Below are 17277 nucleotides of genomic sequence, written 5' to 3'. Positions count from 1 at the left end.
AATGGTCTAAGATTTACTCTATTGCCTTAAAATCCTTAAAACAATATGACATTGGACATTTCTCTGATACAGAGCTTAGTTTAAGCAACAGATTGCTGACTGGACTTATATGTGGTAGTTCAGCAAAGTCTTATTAGAGTTCCTTTATCACACTTGCATGATTATGATTTGCCTCTCAAATCTCATTTACTGACACCTTGAGATAGATTCTTTAATTCCTGTCTCACAAAAGACTGCCTTCTCTAAGTTCACCGGTAGTGAAAATTGATATAAATAGTTAATTTGGCTTTCTTGCTAATTCTTTGTTATCCTGGAACTTTCACTTTCACCCAGATCATAACTCAGCATCATCGGTTCTAGACAGTACGACTGATTGTGGCATGTTAACAAAAATAAAAAACTCATGCTAGTTTTCAGATCTTTAGCAAATTGCTCTCTAACAACTTGAGGGTTTCTTTTTTCCTTTTTAAGTTTATTATGGTGTTACCTCTAATTTTCCAGAGCTTATGCTTTGTTGTGGTTTCCTTGCTTGCATACAGCTTCCAGTATTTGAAGATTGCTGTTTTAATTAAAATATTTTTGTAACATTTAATTGTGTTTGTTTTTCATTGCTCTAGTAGTCTCTTTGATACAGTCCTGTATTTACTCTGAACATCTAATGCTATCTTTTTCTACAGTCTTAATGTTACCTTCCATCTTTTTATACCTGTATCTTATTCTTCTAAGTTTTCAAAGTACTGTAATAATTCTATAACTTTGATTTTTACTAATTAAATATTTCCCTGGAGAATTAACTTCAAATTGACAAGGAAAGAATTATTTCCCCTACCTATCTATTTTGTGTACTGTTTGAAGAGGATGAAAAAAAATGTCATGATGATGAATAATTTTCACTGCATAGTCCAAGAGTTCAGATTTGGGAATTTTTAGTATTAGTGATGGTGTTTAGTCCTGAAGTGTTGCTGCTTGTATAGGTCCTTTATATTTATGGCATGAATTGTGTTATTTACAAAACTTTGGTTCTGCTACCAAAAGGTGTTGCACAAGGCTTGAATGTTACTTCAGACAATTGTTTGGTTTTGCTGTGGGATAAATACAAAGTTCCTTCCATGTTGAATTTTGTAAACTCAATCTGCATTAGAAGTCTCTCGATGGGTCCCAACGATGAGATGGAGCCAGGCTCTTTTTTTATTCTCTCTTTTTCGTTCTTTACTGGTGACAGGATAGCTACTGACTTGAATACTGCCCTTCCAGTTATTTCTTTCTTGTGAGCTGTTAAGGAAGGAAATTTCTAATAAGAGCTATAACTGCTTATTTGTTCTAAATTCTTGAGTTTTGACATGTTTGCTTCAGGCACTCAGCTACCTTCATGCATTCTTCTCTATATTCAGTATTGATTGAGGTTTTACCCAAAGAGATTGAAAACCCTTAAAATATATATTAAAAAAGCCTCCACCCCCACTTTTGCTTTTTACTTTTGCTATGAGACATGCTACTGTCCCCAAGCAGTGCTTGCTTGTCGTTTAGAGCCTGATTGCATGTGACATTGCTATCACTTTTGTGACCTGAACCTTAACCTCCCGTGCTTGTCCTAAGAGTGTTCCCATCTCAAGGGTTTGCAAAGTAGCAACACAGTTCCTCCTGTATACGCTCTGAAAAATGATATCTCTTGATTTTCAGAAGAGAGTTGTATTATGAACCAGAGAACCTGTTTCCAAAGTAGAAGAGCAGTTCTTAAACTCTTGCACCTCTTGAGTTTAATTGCCTTTGGAATGGCTGGTGTTTGAGTTTAATTGTAAATTATTATGCAATAGGATAAATATACGTGGGTGCCTGAGACACACAGCTGTATCTTACTTAGTTTGAATATGCACGTTGTTTGTCGGATGGCTCTGATGACTCTCACCTTACCAACATATTCCTCTTTCTTCCCTTTTGGGGAGCTTCTGATTTCGGGTGAACTCTCTCAAATTAATGCTGCTGCTGGGTTCTACTTCTGACACCGAATACAAATTACTTTTCCCTACTTATTGATTCTGATAGCAATTATATGGGATGAGATGATCCGTAATCTTTGTAGAACGGCTATACTACTTTATACTGTAATTCACCATAAGTCACCTAATTTTGTTATATGTGCATTTAAACTTCAAAGTCATTGACAGCTAAACCTAAATTGTAGTGATGCTTAAGGCTGGGATATTTCTCTGTTGCTAAGTACCTACTTAGGAAGTTTTGAATTTCAGAGCAGGCTGATGAAACATTATTGCAGCTGTATGATTGTATTTGGCACTTTGGTATCTAGTTCTGATATTTTTCCATGTGTATTACATTATAATCACTCAATGCTGCTATTTGTGCTTAGTTTCACAAGGAAGAAAAGTTTATAAATAAGAATAGAAACTTACAACAAAGTTTCTTCTCTGTAGCTTTCTCAGTAATCTTCCGAAGGTTACCAGAAATGCAGTTGGTATATTTATACTGAATGCTTCTAGGGAAATTTGGATTTGAAGGATAGTAGCTGACAAATACAAGGTTTTCTGTGAGAGGTGCCTATGTTTGCCTTTCTTGCAGAAGGGACAGAGTTGTCTCTCGCCGAGTAGTTGGTGTAATGGAAAAGTACTCTAGTTGCCAGCTTGCTTTGGTCTGTAGACAAACCAGCTATTGTACTAAATGGAATTGCTCCCTGACACTGGGCAAGGATTTAAATTTTTGCTTGTAAATTTGTTTCTTAAAAAGATAATGTCAAGGTAATTTGAAATAATAAAACTGTTTCATGTGAATGCTCAAAGAACTGAAAAAAATGTGTGGCTTTTTCCATAGTAGTGAATCTGAAAGCTGCAGAGTGAGAATATATACAGGTGATAATGCTTAATACTGTGCAGGTTGTAATTGTCATGGAACTTCTTCTCTTTAGGATATATGCTTCTGTCTAGTTTTACTAAAAAAAAAAAAAAAATCTACTTATTAAAAAAAGTTATTTATGTATAAATATTAATTCTGATATGTGTATAATAATTCTGTGGCAGGTTATTGATACTGTACTTTTCTTTTTTCCCCCCATCTGAACAGCACCCGGCAATGCCATCTACTTCTTGATGTCTTCAATTCTACAGAACATGAGTTGACCATCAGTGCTAGGAATAATGAAGATTTAATTCTGCATGCTGGGGAATGTCAACGGTAAGTGCTTTCAGTATTAAAAGGGCCCTGTTTTTAACCCTAATATTTATTTATTTATATGCCATTGATGATATTTGGGGCCTATTTTTCTTTTTAAACATTGTACACATGTCAAAGAATATAAGAGTTTTACTTTCTTTAAGGTGCGTCACTGAGGTCTAGCAATATCTTGTGTGAATTTATTGTGGCTATGAATCTAGTAGTACTGAAAATAACAAAATACAAAATAGTTGGTTCTGAGGTGTACAGATGGATATAGCATTGACCCATCTTGTTTAACTCGTTTTTGTAGAATCTTTTAATATAATTTTCATGTGCTCTGAACGTAGTTCTGATGTTAAAACCTCATCTCACTAGTTCGTTATCCTTTCCCGGTTTCAAATAGTCTTTTCCTTATGTAGTTTCCCAGCCATTTCATCAGTTTTTGTAGCAAGAAAACTGCAGGAAAGAAAAACAGAATTGAAGAAAAAGCAATCACAATCTCTGTGGAAAAAATATCCTAGATTAAGTAGGCTGTTATGTGTATTGGTTCTTACAACCCTACTATGGTGATGTAAAGATCATTTTGTAGCAAACTATAACCATTATTTGCCATAATATATCTACCTGGGATTCCTACTGCTGGCTGTACCCTAGGTTGCTTGGTTTATCTCCTTCAGATGATCATTACATCTAGGTGACACCATTTTCATCTTAAAAAGATGAAACTGTGAAAAGGGAGATGTTTCCATGTGGTCATGGGCTATCTGCACAGTTATCTTCTTTGGGAGAGTTGTGCTGCAGTCTTAAATCATGCAATTGCTAAACTTGTTTAAAGAGAGATACTTTAATGTCTTCAAATCTCAGTCTGAATATTAAGTTCAAAGTAAAAACACATCAATTGCAAGGCATGCAATTATCAAAAAGAAGTATAGAATATGTAACAATAGCAGTGAATTTGGAATGCTTTTTGCCTTAATGACTCCAAAAGCACAACCATGAGAAAATACTTTGACTCAAACCAAGGCTGAATTTTCTCAATTTTACTTTATCAAGGAATGGACAAAATATCAGTAACAGACAGTGCTTGTTCCTTTTGTTTAGAAAGACTTGGGTTGTTTTCTTTTTTTAAAAGCAGTCTAAATACTCACCAAAATGTTAATGTTCTTATCCGTACTGTTTTGTAATTTTGTTTTTATGCCTCTTGCCTATTTCCCATCATTTTTGTAGTTGGTAAACTCTTGAAATTTTTCACTCCCAACTTTTGGGACAATATGTAAAAAATAGAAACAATGCTACAAATAAGGTTTTAAAATTACTTTGCATCTCCTTGATTGAATTACTTTTATTTTCCTATGGATTTAAGAATTTAAGTTTAAGTATCCTTAAATCATTATATTGTAATGGATATAAACCCTTTCAGTAAGTCTTTTGAAACAGGCATTTATCAAGGCAGATTGTGTATTTGTTGCAAGTATTTAAACCTTTTAAGGATAGTGATTTTTATTCTTACTGCAAAATATTTTATTGTTTTACCCTTGTTTAGAAATTGCACTGAGTTTTCTGTCAGTTCTAAACTCATTTGTTATCTATTTCTTGAAAGATGAGTGCTTTTAACTGTAACAATGTGTATATAGCTCCTATGCTGCTTAGAGTTTTAATTTTTATTGTGATGGATCTGCTACAGAAACTTAGGTGGAACATACACTGGGCCTTAAAATTAGCATAGTCCTCCTCCTCCATAAAAAACAAAGTGCTTTTGTTAATCTTACACACACACAAAAAAAAAAATCAGAAAGCTGCCCCCTTTTTTTTGATCAATGGTTCTAGATCTTTCTTTTTAAACATAGGGCAATTATTCTCAGGAGTTTGCATTTGAACCAAGTGTGTTCAGTCCAGATACACAGTACATTTCAACAAAGCCTACTCTTAGATTCTCCTTTTATATTTTTTTCTTATCTTTGGACATTGACTTTTTGTTAATATCTGATTAATATTTAAAGAGAGGCTTTCAGTCAAGTTCAGGGTTTTTTTTCCCCTTCCCTGTGCCTTCTTGATTCCGTCCTCATTCTTAATGTTTTCCTCATTCCACTTTCATTTAAATTATAACTTTTTTGCCAGCTTTGGTCACTCTTGCTTCCTTTTGTAATTTACTCTCCCTCCATTCATCACCATCATTTTGAAATCTCCTGTCCTGACAAAGTGTAGATAGGAGGAAATTGTTTTCTTCGTTCCTGTTGTTATTGCTGGAGAGTCTATGTGTTTTCATATTCTCTGCCTACAGACCTACAGAAGGCTAATGCTGCATCCTGCTTACTGCTTGCCTCTTTGCTTCTCACTTTGTATGTTTGGAAAGTAAAATAACTTGAAGTCTCTGATGCGTTGCTTCTCTTCTCTATATTATGGAGCCGTCGCTGTAGAATATAAGTTTTGCCCTCCTGTGCCTGGTGAGAGGGAATTTGCAGAGGATTCTTCCATTGCTTTTATGTAAAATGAAGAATGGCGATGGAAGGCTCTGAATGCTACACTTATTAAAGCACCATAACTCCATAACAGATTTGATTTATAACTAAGGTCCACAATTGACTATGAAGCTGCAAATGGGGAGGGTGTAGGAGATGGAAGCAGAAATGCCAAAAAAAGTCTGGGATCAGCAGCAGAGCAGTACTGGCACTGCCAAATCTTGCTGAATCCGTGCAGGGCAGTCCCTGGTATCCATCCTACAGTATCCGTATTACTTGGTGCATTCCAGCCCCCTCCTGTTCTCTGGCTTCTTTGTGTTTATGTAAAATGGATCAAATGCATAGAATATTACACGCCCTTTTTACTTTAAGGTCTGAAGTGAAGTTTGCTTCAATTAACTTAGAGATAGGGAAATAATAGCTGTGGCAATAACACTGCACGCAGTATGAAAAAATGGTGTGGTGGGTTGACCCTGGCTGGAGGCCAGGTGCCCACCAAAGCTGCTCTATCACTCCCCTCCTCAGCTGGACAAGGGAGAGAAAATATAATGAAAGGCTCGTGGGTCAAGACAATGACAGAAAGATCACACAGCCATTACCGTCACAGGCAAAACAGACTTGACTTGGGGAAATTAGTATAATTTATTACCAATCAAATCAGAGTAGGATAATGAGAAAGAAAAACTAAATCTTAAAACACCTGCCCCCCACCCCTCCCTTCTTCCTGGGCTCAACTTCACTCCCGATTTTCTCTACCTCCTCCCCGCCAGCGGCGCAGGGGGACAGAGAATGGAGGTTGTGGTCAGTTCATCACACGTTGTCTCTGCCACTCCTTCCTCTTCAGGGGGAGGACTCCTCACACTCTTCCCTGCTCCAGCATGGGTTCACTCCCATGGGAGACAGTTCTCCATGAACTTCTCCAACGTGAGTCCTTCCCACAGGCTGCAGTTCTTCATGAACTACTCCAGCGTGGGTCCCTTCCATGGGGTGCAGTCCTTCAGGAACAGGCTGCTCCAGCGTGGGTCCCCCACGGGGTCACAAGTCCTGCCAGCAAACCTGCTCCAGTGTGGGCACCTCTGTCCACAGGGTCACAGGTCCTGCCAGGACCCTGCTCCAGCACGGGCTCTCCATGGGGTCACAGCCTCCTTTGGGCATCCACCTGCTCTGGCATGGGGTCCTCCACGGGCTGCAGGTGGATATCAGCTCCACCATTAACCTCCATGGGCTGCAGGGGGACAGCCTGCCTCACCATGGTCTTCACCACGGGCTGCAGGGGAATCTCTGCTCCGGTGCCTGGAGCACCTCCTCCCCCTCCTTCTTCACTGGCCTTGGTGTCTGCAGAGTTGTTTCTCTCACATATTCTCACTCCTCTCTTCAGCTGCAGTTGCACAGGTTTTTTCCCCCCCTTCTTCAATACGTTATCCCAGAGGCGCTACCACCGTCGCTGATGGGCTCGGCCTTGGCCAGTGGCAGGTCCGTCTTGCAACCGGCTGGCATTGGCTCTATCAGACGTGGGGGAAGCTTCTAGCAGCTTCTCACAGAATCCACCCCTGTAGCCCCCCCCAGTACCAAAACCTTGCCATGCAAACCCAGTACATGGTATTATACTGTTAAGGAAAAGTGACATCCTTTAGGCCGTTAAAATACTATCTGGAAAATATATGCCTTGTTGTACAGTAAGATTATTCTGCTGACTAGTAAAGATTATCATTTTAGCTTTCAGCAAACCTTACGCTTACAATTTACTGTAATTTTTCAGCCATTGATTGGGAATATTTAGTGTGTGCATTGTAACTGTTCTTGGTTATGTAAGTAAGTAGTGTTTCTGAGAGGCATCACTCTTTTTTCCCTGTATTTTAGGATAGAGGAATACATGCTTTGCTCCCCATTGTTTTATATTAAGAAATGATAATTTGGGATCAGTGATTATTTTGTTCACTCCTTTTTCTGTCTTTTATCATTATATTTTCTGCAGACACACAAATAGAAAGGATCAGCCTTTCATTTTTTTCCTTTATCCCAAGATGTTACTTAGTGATCTTCATACTCCCCTTTTTGGTTTCCATATGATTTGAAATGTTCTTTTGTGTCCCATTATGGGACAATTAGTGTTATGTTTTACTTTGAGGCCTTTATTTCTCAGAAGATTGTGCTGGTGAGGAGAGAGAACTAAGAGTCATTTGGAGGAGAGAAGGAAAGGGAAGGAAATTTGCCCTCCCTCTCCTGTGAGGTGGCACGTTGCAGAGAAGAGAGGGGCAAGGGTTTTGGAGTGTCCTTTGATGAAATCCTGAAAATTTAATTAGGTTTCATTACAAAGCTAAATGCAAAATCAAATTATTTTTTGCTGCTTTACATCTACAAGAGTTTTTTTAAGCTTTAACATACACGGGGAAATACATTGGACTACTGGCATCCTGGCAAAAAGTTGTCAGGCAAGTTACTCTCCTGAAGTTCTGGCTGCAGTGAGTGATGCTGATATATTGGCAACATCTTCAGTTAATAAAAAAGATGTTTGATACACCACACTGTGGTGTCAACATGTTTTGCTAATTGATCTGGTTGAATATACTTCATGTGATGATGAGGGAAACAAGTATGCTATTGGAAAGTTCAAAGCCTTCAGATATTTTGCTCGACCAGCAGAACCTCCTGTCTGCAAAGCTGTTTCTTGAAATAGTCAACTGCACACTGTTGGAGGGGCTTTGCTATGAATGTAGAAATGTTTTTAATGTAATCAGCAGTAAAACTGAACTTGTTTATCACAGTGATGTGGCATTCAACAGGTTGTTCTGAAATGGAAGAATATAGCAGACAGCTCTGGGAGGGGAATTGTATTATGTATGTTAACAAAAAAGTGTTGCCACTAGCAGTGATTTTAATTTATTGAAAAACTTAGGTATGGTAATTATTGTGTTTCTTACTTGATTATCAAACCATTAAAATTAAATTTCATGACAACCCTCATTTATGCGTAAATCACTTCATAATTTATGGTAATAGGTGTTATCTCATTATGTGCCCCAGGATATCTCATTTTGTACAACATACCCTGCAGTGCCTTTACATTTCTATTCTGTGCACGGTGTGTCTGGCATTCGGGAACGGCAAACATCATCGTCAGTGGAAGATTTATCACGGTGATGGTCTGAGTAGATCAATCCTCTCATCTATCCTTGCGGTGCAACACAACCGAGTTGTTAAAGTCTTCCATGTATATGAGACTCCACAGTTGGTGGCTGTAGATAATAACACTTCTAGACATTAGAGTTTTGGCCTTGGTGTGAGGACCGTAGGGATTAAAGCTTTGGACTGCCCAGGAATAGGACTGGAGGAGTTAAGAAATGAAGAGCAAACAGGACCTGGGTAAGAACAGGCTGGAGAAAAAGGGTCAAATGGTGTCAGTCATGGAGGAGCTGTGAAGGATCTCTAATCATTCAGGCATCTTCCCAGCCAGAGAGGATATCTTCTCCACTAGATGCTGGAATGAAATCTAAAATTTTTTGAGTTTTATATTTCCTTGAGGATAGTAAGTAGCCCTGAAGCTTCTGAACAAGTATATCACTGGTGCAGGCCATCATAAATGAGGAAATCCTTTTATCGGTAATTCAAATGGCAGAGGCTTTTGTGCAAAATTTACAAGTCCTGACAAGTACTGGTGATCCACGTGAATGCCGATGTGAAATAACATGAGGGATTTTTTTTTTTTAAATTGGGAATTGCATAAGAAAAAATAGGCTAAAGAAATACTACGGTAGCAAAGCCAACACTCAGAAGTTCAGAACTGCCAAGCTTCGTGCTGGGGCAGCAGTTCCTGCCTTTCAGCAGGGTTATAGGGTTAAATGAGTGAGTTTACTTATACATATCCACTGTAGTAAGTTGTTTGGGTTGGGGTTTTGTTTTGGTTTTTTTTTTTTTTTTTTTTTTTTTTTTTTTTTAAAGTCAGCAGAAGTATAGCTATTTTTCTCAGTTTTGATAAGTGAACTCTTGTGTGTATTGACTTCACCTATTTTTAAATACTTTTTTGGTTAAATTCTAATGAGTCAAGAATAATTAAAGAAACATTATTATTTTCATTTGTATACCTCCCATCACATAGTATGGTGTTTCTTTCATCCATGGAGAGTAAAGAATTCTTTAAAAGTCCATTGTGTGCATACTATTAATGAGGGCCATTGACTACTGCTGAATTATTTTATTTAAATGTGTTGATTAATTGAGCTGTGAAGTCTGTGATGTGGTATACTGCAGTTTCTGCAGTATTAGTTAACAATGCACATATATATTGAAAACATTTTGAAAAAAGTCCTCTTCCAAAGGGTATGAGAATTAAAAATTCTGCCCCTTTTTAAACCATAAGTTCCCTTAATAAATTTATTGTCCATTTGTAAGTAAATCATGATTGTTATTTCTCATAGCTGCCAAGTCAGTGTTTAATTTGTGCTTTTGTTTATGACAGGGCATGTTGTCTGTATGAGAGATTAATGATTTTTTTCCTTACATTGTTGTTACAGTTTATGTTTTAAAGGCAAAGCTGCTATGACTAAGGCTTTGCATGCTGTCATTGATAGAAAATAAAATTTCACAGCAATTTCCCTGGGTCTTCATGTTAAATCCATAGCAAGCTCGAAGTTTCTGAGATACCTTGAAGTAAAATTAAAAAATATCAAAGGATGTATTAACTAAAACATGAAAATCACCTGCTGTTTTCAGGGTAATCATTTTTACTTTGTCTTTTACTTGACATTTGTTAAATACACATTTAATTTTTTTAAGGCTTGCCTTTTTTCACTAATAGCCAAATCAATCTTTAAATATACTACAAAATTTTGGGTGAATAATTAGTTATTTTCAAGAAAGAAGTTGGAAAGGAAATGTTTGTTTGGGTAGGAAAGGGTGATATATCTAGCACTGGCCAGATCCATAGTATGATCCAGTTCTAATATTTATATTTATTTCAAAGCACTTTGCAAAAATTGGAGATGTTTACAGGAAGAATCTGCAAAAATTATAGGCTAAGAAAATAATAAACATAATAATAAAAAATAAAGAGCAATGAAGGAATAAGAAAAAGAATTTTCATTTTTGGACTGCTTTATGGTTAGAGCACTCAAGGAATTCCTGCGCTGAAATGGGGCATGCTTCCCATGAAAAGTTAGTCCAGACACTCTTTTGAAGTCCCTTCCAACCTTGGCTCGTCTACGATTCTGATTCTTTGGTAAGCTGCAAAGGCACGATGAGCGATCGCAGGGTGGTTGCGAGCCCTCAGTGTGAGTGTACTGCAAAAAACCAAATGTGATCTGAGAACAGGACAGACACATAGAACTAGGGAGGAACAAGTGAGAATTATGACATTCGGTTCTGGTCACGTGTATACAAGAAAGAGGAGATCAAATGGTAGGAGATGCAGGTAACTGATGAAAAGAACGTAGACATTGACTTTGGTTTGATAAGCGCAGTAAAATTTAAAAGGGGTTATTAATGTATTCTGTGAAGTCAGGGGCAGAGAAGGGCTCTCTTTTAAAGGTTAAGGGAGGTGAGGACACCAAGAAAAACTGAGCTTTGACCTGTCTATGAATACGGCTAAAAATGAAAAGATTTCCAGGCCTCAGACATCAGCAGATTGTTCAGCAGTCTCCCTCACAGAGAAGTGGAGGCAAAGAACCTGGCTGCTTCTAAGATGTCCTCAGCGGAGTTGCTAAAGCCCTGCCTGCAATTTTCGCACTTTCCAGCAGGAAGACCTTTTCCAGTGTTCTGGCCTGTAATTGATGATGGGAAAACAAATGCCCTTGTAAGTGTTACAGCAACAAATACATATTCCTCCCTCTGTTCCCTCCCCAGCACAAGATCATCTTTTTGTTCTGAAAATATAGTTATGGTATATTTCTATAGGCAATATGCAAGAGAATCTCTTTCCTACGATTTGCATTTGAATTGAGCATTTCTGTTTCTGTCAAAACGACACATATTTGGAACACAGATAAACCTGCCTTCTCTAATTGCTGGTATGGAGGCTTTCCCCTTTTCTCAGGTTTGTCTGTGTAAGGTGTTTCTCTCCTCCCCCAGCTTCATTTGAAAGCCTCAATGTATTGCTTAGATGAACTGGAGGATGCTACACTGGTTTGGTATTATATGACTTCTCAGAAGATCTTCCTCTTCTTCCCACTTCTTCAAAAGTAGGTCTAAGCAATTTGACTGTTTTTCTAAATGGGGCATGGCTAACTCAACTGGATCTAGCCTGCATGGCAATTTTTCTGGCCTCTTTGAACATTACCTTGACCTCAGGAGACCCAATTTGCACTATTTCTAATATTTTGTGTATCCAGCTGGGAAACAGGAGGTTTGTGAGTGCAGGCCAAGATTGTCTCTGACAGGATTTATTAAGTTTAATAGGGTACAGCATAAACATGCCTGGATAGGTTAGCCCTTATACAAAATATCACACAGATATAGTACGAGTTTGCTATCCTAGTTTTAGATTACCTATAAATGACTCAAAATCCAAAATGATCATCTTCATTTTCCCCTTAGATCATAAGTAGATCACAGATTGTAGGAAGTGCAGGGTTCAAAAGCTCTCTCTTGAAAATGTCAGAGTAATGATTTCAGAATTCAGATTTATAAGTTATTTTAAAAAAGAGCTTTTTTTTTCCATAGAAAAAACCAGACATTTTACTTCCTTCATTTCTTCAATACTTGGAAAAATTATTTAGTTATTGAAACTTTTGGATGCTAGGCACATTTGTGGAAGCATTCGACGAAGTGCAGGCCTATTAAAAAAAAATGGCTGAAGTGCTAATACTTTTTAATGGGGTTTTCATTTTTGTGTAAGATATGTGGAAGAAAAAGTAAATGTAAGAAAATCCATAAATGTTTCTTTTGTTAGATAACAATGGAGCAACAAGCTAAACAGGAAAAAATACTGCTTCCTGAAGGAAGTCATAGTTGAAATGGCTTGTGCTTGCCCTTAATTCACACATATTCAAGCCAATAGATTCGTATTGTGGTTTTAGACAAATCATGTTTCAACATTGATGGATGATGGCAAAAAGCGGAGAATGAAGGTGAATGTTATCAACCTTTCACTGGGCATTAGTCCCCGCATTAGAATGAAATAAAAAATACCAATATTCACAGGAAGAAATGATTCCATGGAAAATTTGGGGTTTGTCTTATTTTTTTTCTAGTGGACTTTCCGAACATTGAAGCACAAAGGTAAGTAGTATTAATCAACATTGGTTTTGTTACCGATGTTTGTCAGTATTTCTGTGAGATGGAAACTTAGTCAAAATTAGTGTTTTGTCCCAAACCTACTCAGTGGTCAGCACACCTGAGATAGGCTGTTGCTGTCTCTCTTCTTTTAGTAAAGTCCAAGTTAGAAACCTAGGAATACTAAGTGAAACGATGATAGACAACCGCAAGGTAAAAAAGAGGTGCCATACAGATGAGCACAGACAAGTAGGGAGGTGCCTATCTGCAGCTCTACTAATACAGTTAAGTGTGGCCCAAATTTCTGTAAGACTTGCTTTGTGGTCTAAATTCAAGGTAGGCTGCAAACATTGTTACTGCAGAAGTTATTTCATGTATTTTCTTATCTAGTTGAATGTGGCACTGCCTAAGGCGTGATAGGCGAAGGGAGCTGTGCTGTGCTATGCTGTGTGCCTGGATGGCAGCAGGGTTGCAAAAAATAAGTATCACTTGCATGCTGCTGTGCTGCAAACATGAGTCTTTGTGGCCAGCTTCCAGGTTAGCCCTACTTTGAAGTGAGGGGTCTGAACTAGATGACCTCCACAGGTCCCTTCCAACCTAAAATATTCGTTGATTTGAAAATCTACCTACACATTGGTAAACTCACTCTTTCTTCTCAAAGCCGACAGCGTTATAGGCATGTACCCATATAAATTAGTTCCTCTGTCACTTTTTTTTGTCCTCTAAGACTCTTTCTGTCTTCCCAACATTTGTCCTATTCTTCCCCCCCCCCCCCCCCTCCAGAGGGTGAATTCCTTTCCTTAGCCTTTCTTCCTTTATTTTTCTGCTGTTACGGATGGCATAGTGCCAGCTTATTGTACGGCTCTTGGCATCCACACTCATATATTACTTTAAGTAGTGTGTTATTGAAGGTAGGGGGTATTTGCACAATCCTCCTTCACAGGTCTGACTAGATCCATTACTTTTTCTGTTCACTCATACCTAAAACCTGGCGCCTTGTATGTTCATCTAACAGATGAAAAATCGCTGTGGAATTTATTTTCCTGATAAATTGCTCTAATACGGTATTTGGAGACTTGGAAATAGGGAGTGAAGGGTATCTGCATGTGTAGAACCTTTAGAGGTTGCAGGTTCAAATGGTGAAGATAACTGAATAGTTTTAGTCCATTTCCCAGTTAACCATCATCTTTATTTTCGGGGAAAAAGCTACCTAACACATTTCAGGGCATTTTTGTTCATGCTGCCAGTAAAAGAGTGAGCATTTGGGTATAGGTACAGCTCCAGGTCACACCTAGTTTGATCGATATCTGTAGATAAATAGATTAATTTAGCCTATAGCACTCTGTATTTAGGAGCGCTTGCTGTGTTTTGTGGCTGTGGTGACATGGTGACTCCATTAATGGGATGAAAGAAGATTGTCTTGAGTGGCTGCCAGTTACATCTGCTGTAATGGCCAAAGGATTTATTAAAGTTACACTCTGATGTTGCACTGATTTGGCTTTCTGCCTGCTGTCTGATGTTCTGTAAAAGATCATGATGGTACAGCATAGGTTTCCTGAAGTTGGAAATGAAAATACCCAATTCCTATTAATTTATTTTAGATGATCAAAAGTATAATTAAAATAGCTGTTTTATGAGTCTTTCCTTCAAAGAGAGCAGTCATTTAAAATCAGTGCTTCAGCAGCTTGAATTTATTCTTCAGGCTTGACATCCAATTACTTCTTCCTTCATTAACTAGAAACAAAAGCCAAACCAAGAGTGATCTGAAAAGATCACTGGAAGATGTTATGTAAATGCTATGGTATATAAAGCCTGCTTTTATGACATTTTCATTTTGCAGTTATAAAGGTGTCTCCAGAAGTTGGTTTGAAGTGAAGTCTTTGTTTTCTTTTTTCTTCTGATGCCACTACACTAACCGGGATCATAGGCAAAAAGTTGAAGCCTTCTTTGGAATAAGGATTTATAGGTTCTAATTCCAATATTCTGATAAATTTGAATGCAATGTATGATTTGCCCTACAGAAGTGTATAATCTTGGCAGGGAATGGGGGTGGTGTTAAGTCCTCTTCGGCCACTTTGTCTCTCCACTCCAGCCCACTCTTTCGCTGGCTGGATCTTCCCAAAGGAGAGCTGTACCCATGTTAGCTTGGTAACGTGCTAGGTCTCCCTTAGCTCTTAGTCCACAATGCAGCACTTGAAGCATGTTTGCTCAGTTTTGGAAAACACATACTGCTTCTAATTTGTTTTCTTACAGTTGACAGCTGTAATAAAAATGAAGAATTCTGCTCTAGCTTTGGATTTTTAAAGAATAATAGGCAGTTCTCAAACAAGATCATTGGAGTTGTTTAATTTTCTGGCCCTCAGAAGGACTCTAACTTGAGGGAGAGGAACTCTAAATCTGAATCCTGTAGTACTTTGATTTCTATCTAGTGTGGTAGGTGTGTTTAAAACCTCCATATATACATTTTTTAAATTACTCCTTGTCTTATATAGCGCTTTCAGGCTATGAAAGTTCCCAGCATTATGGAAACATTCCAGATTTAATATGTTGAATTGTAAGTGAGTACCCTCAGGAAAGAGGGTGACTTGTAATAAAGAAGGTTAATTAATTACAGGTTTCTTTCTTTTTTTTTGTGTACATCTGCATCGGATAAGTGTGCTGAATTGGGAAAGAGTAAACACGGTTTTATGCAGGGAAGTTGTAGCTCATAAATACATTGAAGTTCTGGTAAGGAGCTAACTTCTGGGTAAGGAAGATCTAATTAATATAATTATTGACATATGGCAGAGTTCCCCACCAAAGGCTGATAGAGAATCCAAGCTGCTGTGGGATAAGAAGGGAAAGTTATTAATGGGTTAAGAGAAAGGTGACAGAGGAGTGAATAATCACTTGTACAGATCAAGTCATCATTGGAGCCCTTCTGGGATCTGGGCTGGGCCCTGAGCTGCTCAGCCTCTTTGGAAACTGTGTGGGAAGAGGAGTGAGCAGTGGGCTGGGAAGGTCCCCGACAGTAAACTCGGGGCTGTAAAGGGGGAAGCTGACTGCGAGGAATTACAGAAGGACAAGGTGATCAATTGTCAGGTGAACTTCAGTCTTAATAAATCCAAAGTGATGAACAGGATGGAAGAAGAATCCAAACTTTAAATAGTGAATGATGAGCTCAGAGCTGTCTTTTACCTCTTAGGAATTGGATGCAGGTTTTAATGCATCTATGAAAATGCTGCCCATGGTTCAATAGTGGTTGAATACAAAACCACACCATCTTTTTGAGCAGATGTGTTGTATCAGTGCAGGGTGGGATGTTTTCACTTCTTTGGTATGATCTCACCAAATGAGAAGGTGATACTTGAAAACTATTTAAGTTGAAAGGAAGTGCTAGGAAGAAAATATTTGCAAAAGGGAACCTAATATGAGAGAGGAATGTAGATGCTGTTACACTGGAGGGGGGAAAAAGGAAAATAAAACTAAGCACACATTGTAAATGGAAGAATGAATTATAAAACTATTTCAGGTTTAATAGCCCGAGATGATTGGTAATATTTTTTTTTTTTTTTCCTTTCAATTATGGGATTAAAGTTTTGCTGTCTGGTATAACTATTGGTAAAGTGGTTAAATGGAAACTGGTTTATCGATTCTTACCTTCACAAACTAAATTATTTACTTCTTGGTGAAGGTTTTGCTGTTGTCTGCAGATCTTTTCCTGACTCCTGACCTGAAGGTTTCTGGAGTATTCTCACACATGCAGTTGATGCAGGATTTGCACTGCTGAAGTGCAGCTTCAAGGAGAGGAGCTGGTAATGGGTTGGAGCCTGTTTATACTAGATTATTTGGGGATGGAATAGAGATTTTCCTCACTGATGACAGGTGCTCTTTCAGATTCTTCAAATACTCTGTCCTGGTTTCAGTTGAGATAGAGTTAATTTTCTTTATAGTGGCTGGTATGGGGCTATGTTCTGGATTTGTGCTGAAGACAGTGTTGATAATACAGAGATGTTTTAGTTGTTGCTGCACCAGTCAAGGACTTTTCAGCTTCCCGTGCTCTGCCAGCTGCAGAAGAAGCTGGGAGGGGACACAGCTAGGACAGCTGATCCAAACTGCCCGAAGGGCTATTCCATACCATATGATGTCATGCTCAGTATATAAAGCTGGGGAAGAAGAAGGAAGGGGGGGACATTCGGAGTGATGGCGTTTGTCTTCCCAAGTAACCGTTACGTGTGATGGAGCCCTGCTGTCCTGGAGATGGCTGAACACCTGCCTGCCGATCGGAAGTAGTGAATTAATTCCTTGCTTTGCTTTGCTTGCGTGCGTGACTTTTGCTTTATTTACTAAACTTTCTTTATCTCAACCCACGAGTTTTCTCACTTTTACTCTTCCTATTCTCTCCCCCATCCCACCAGGGGGGAGTGAGCGAGCGGCTTTGTGGTGCTTAGTTTCTGGCCGGGGCTAA

General features: G+C 38.3%; 1 protein-coding gene across 4 annotated transcripts in view; it reads left to right on the top strand.

Annotated features, from left to right (window-relative positions):
- TRAPPC9 (trafficking protein particle complex subunit 9) overlaps positions 1-17277 on the top strand; it is a 547093-nt gene that overhangs the window by 205495 nt on the left and 324321 nt on the right. For all 4 annotated transcript variants that reach the window (XM_075495328.1, XM_075495326.1, XM_075495327.1 and 1 more), the window contains one exon: positions 3073-3183. In XM_075495328.1, the coding sequence (XP_075351443.1) occupies positions 3073-3183 (111 nt within the window). The remainder of the gene's footprint in view (positions 1-3072; positions 3184-17277) is intronic.

This window comes from Mycteria americana, chromosome 2 (genome assembly GCF_035582795.1).
Source record: "Mycteria americana isolate JAX WOST 10 ecotype Jacksonville Zoo and Gardens chromosome 2, USCA_MyAme_1.0, whole genome shotgun sequence".
NCBI classification, from domain to species: Eukaryota; Metazoa; Chordata; class Aves; order Ciconiiformes; family Ciconiidae; genus Mycteria; species Mycteria americana.
The sequence above is the reverse complement of the archived record's forward strand: the minus strand, read 5'-3'. Positions and strand labels throughout refer to the sequence as shown.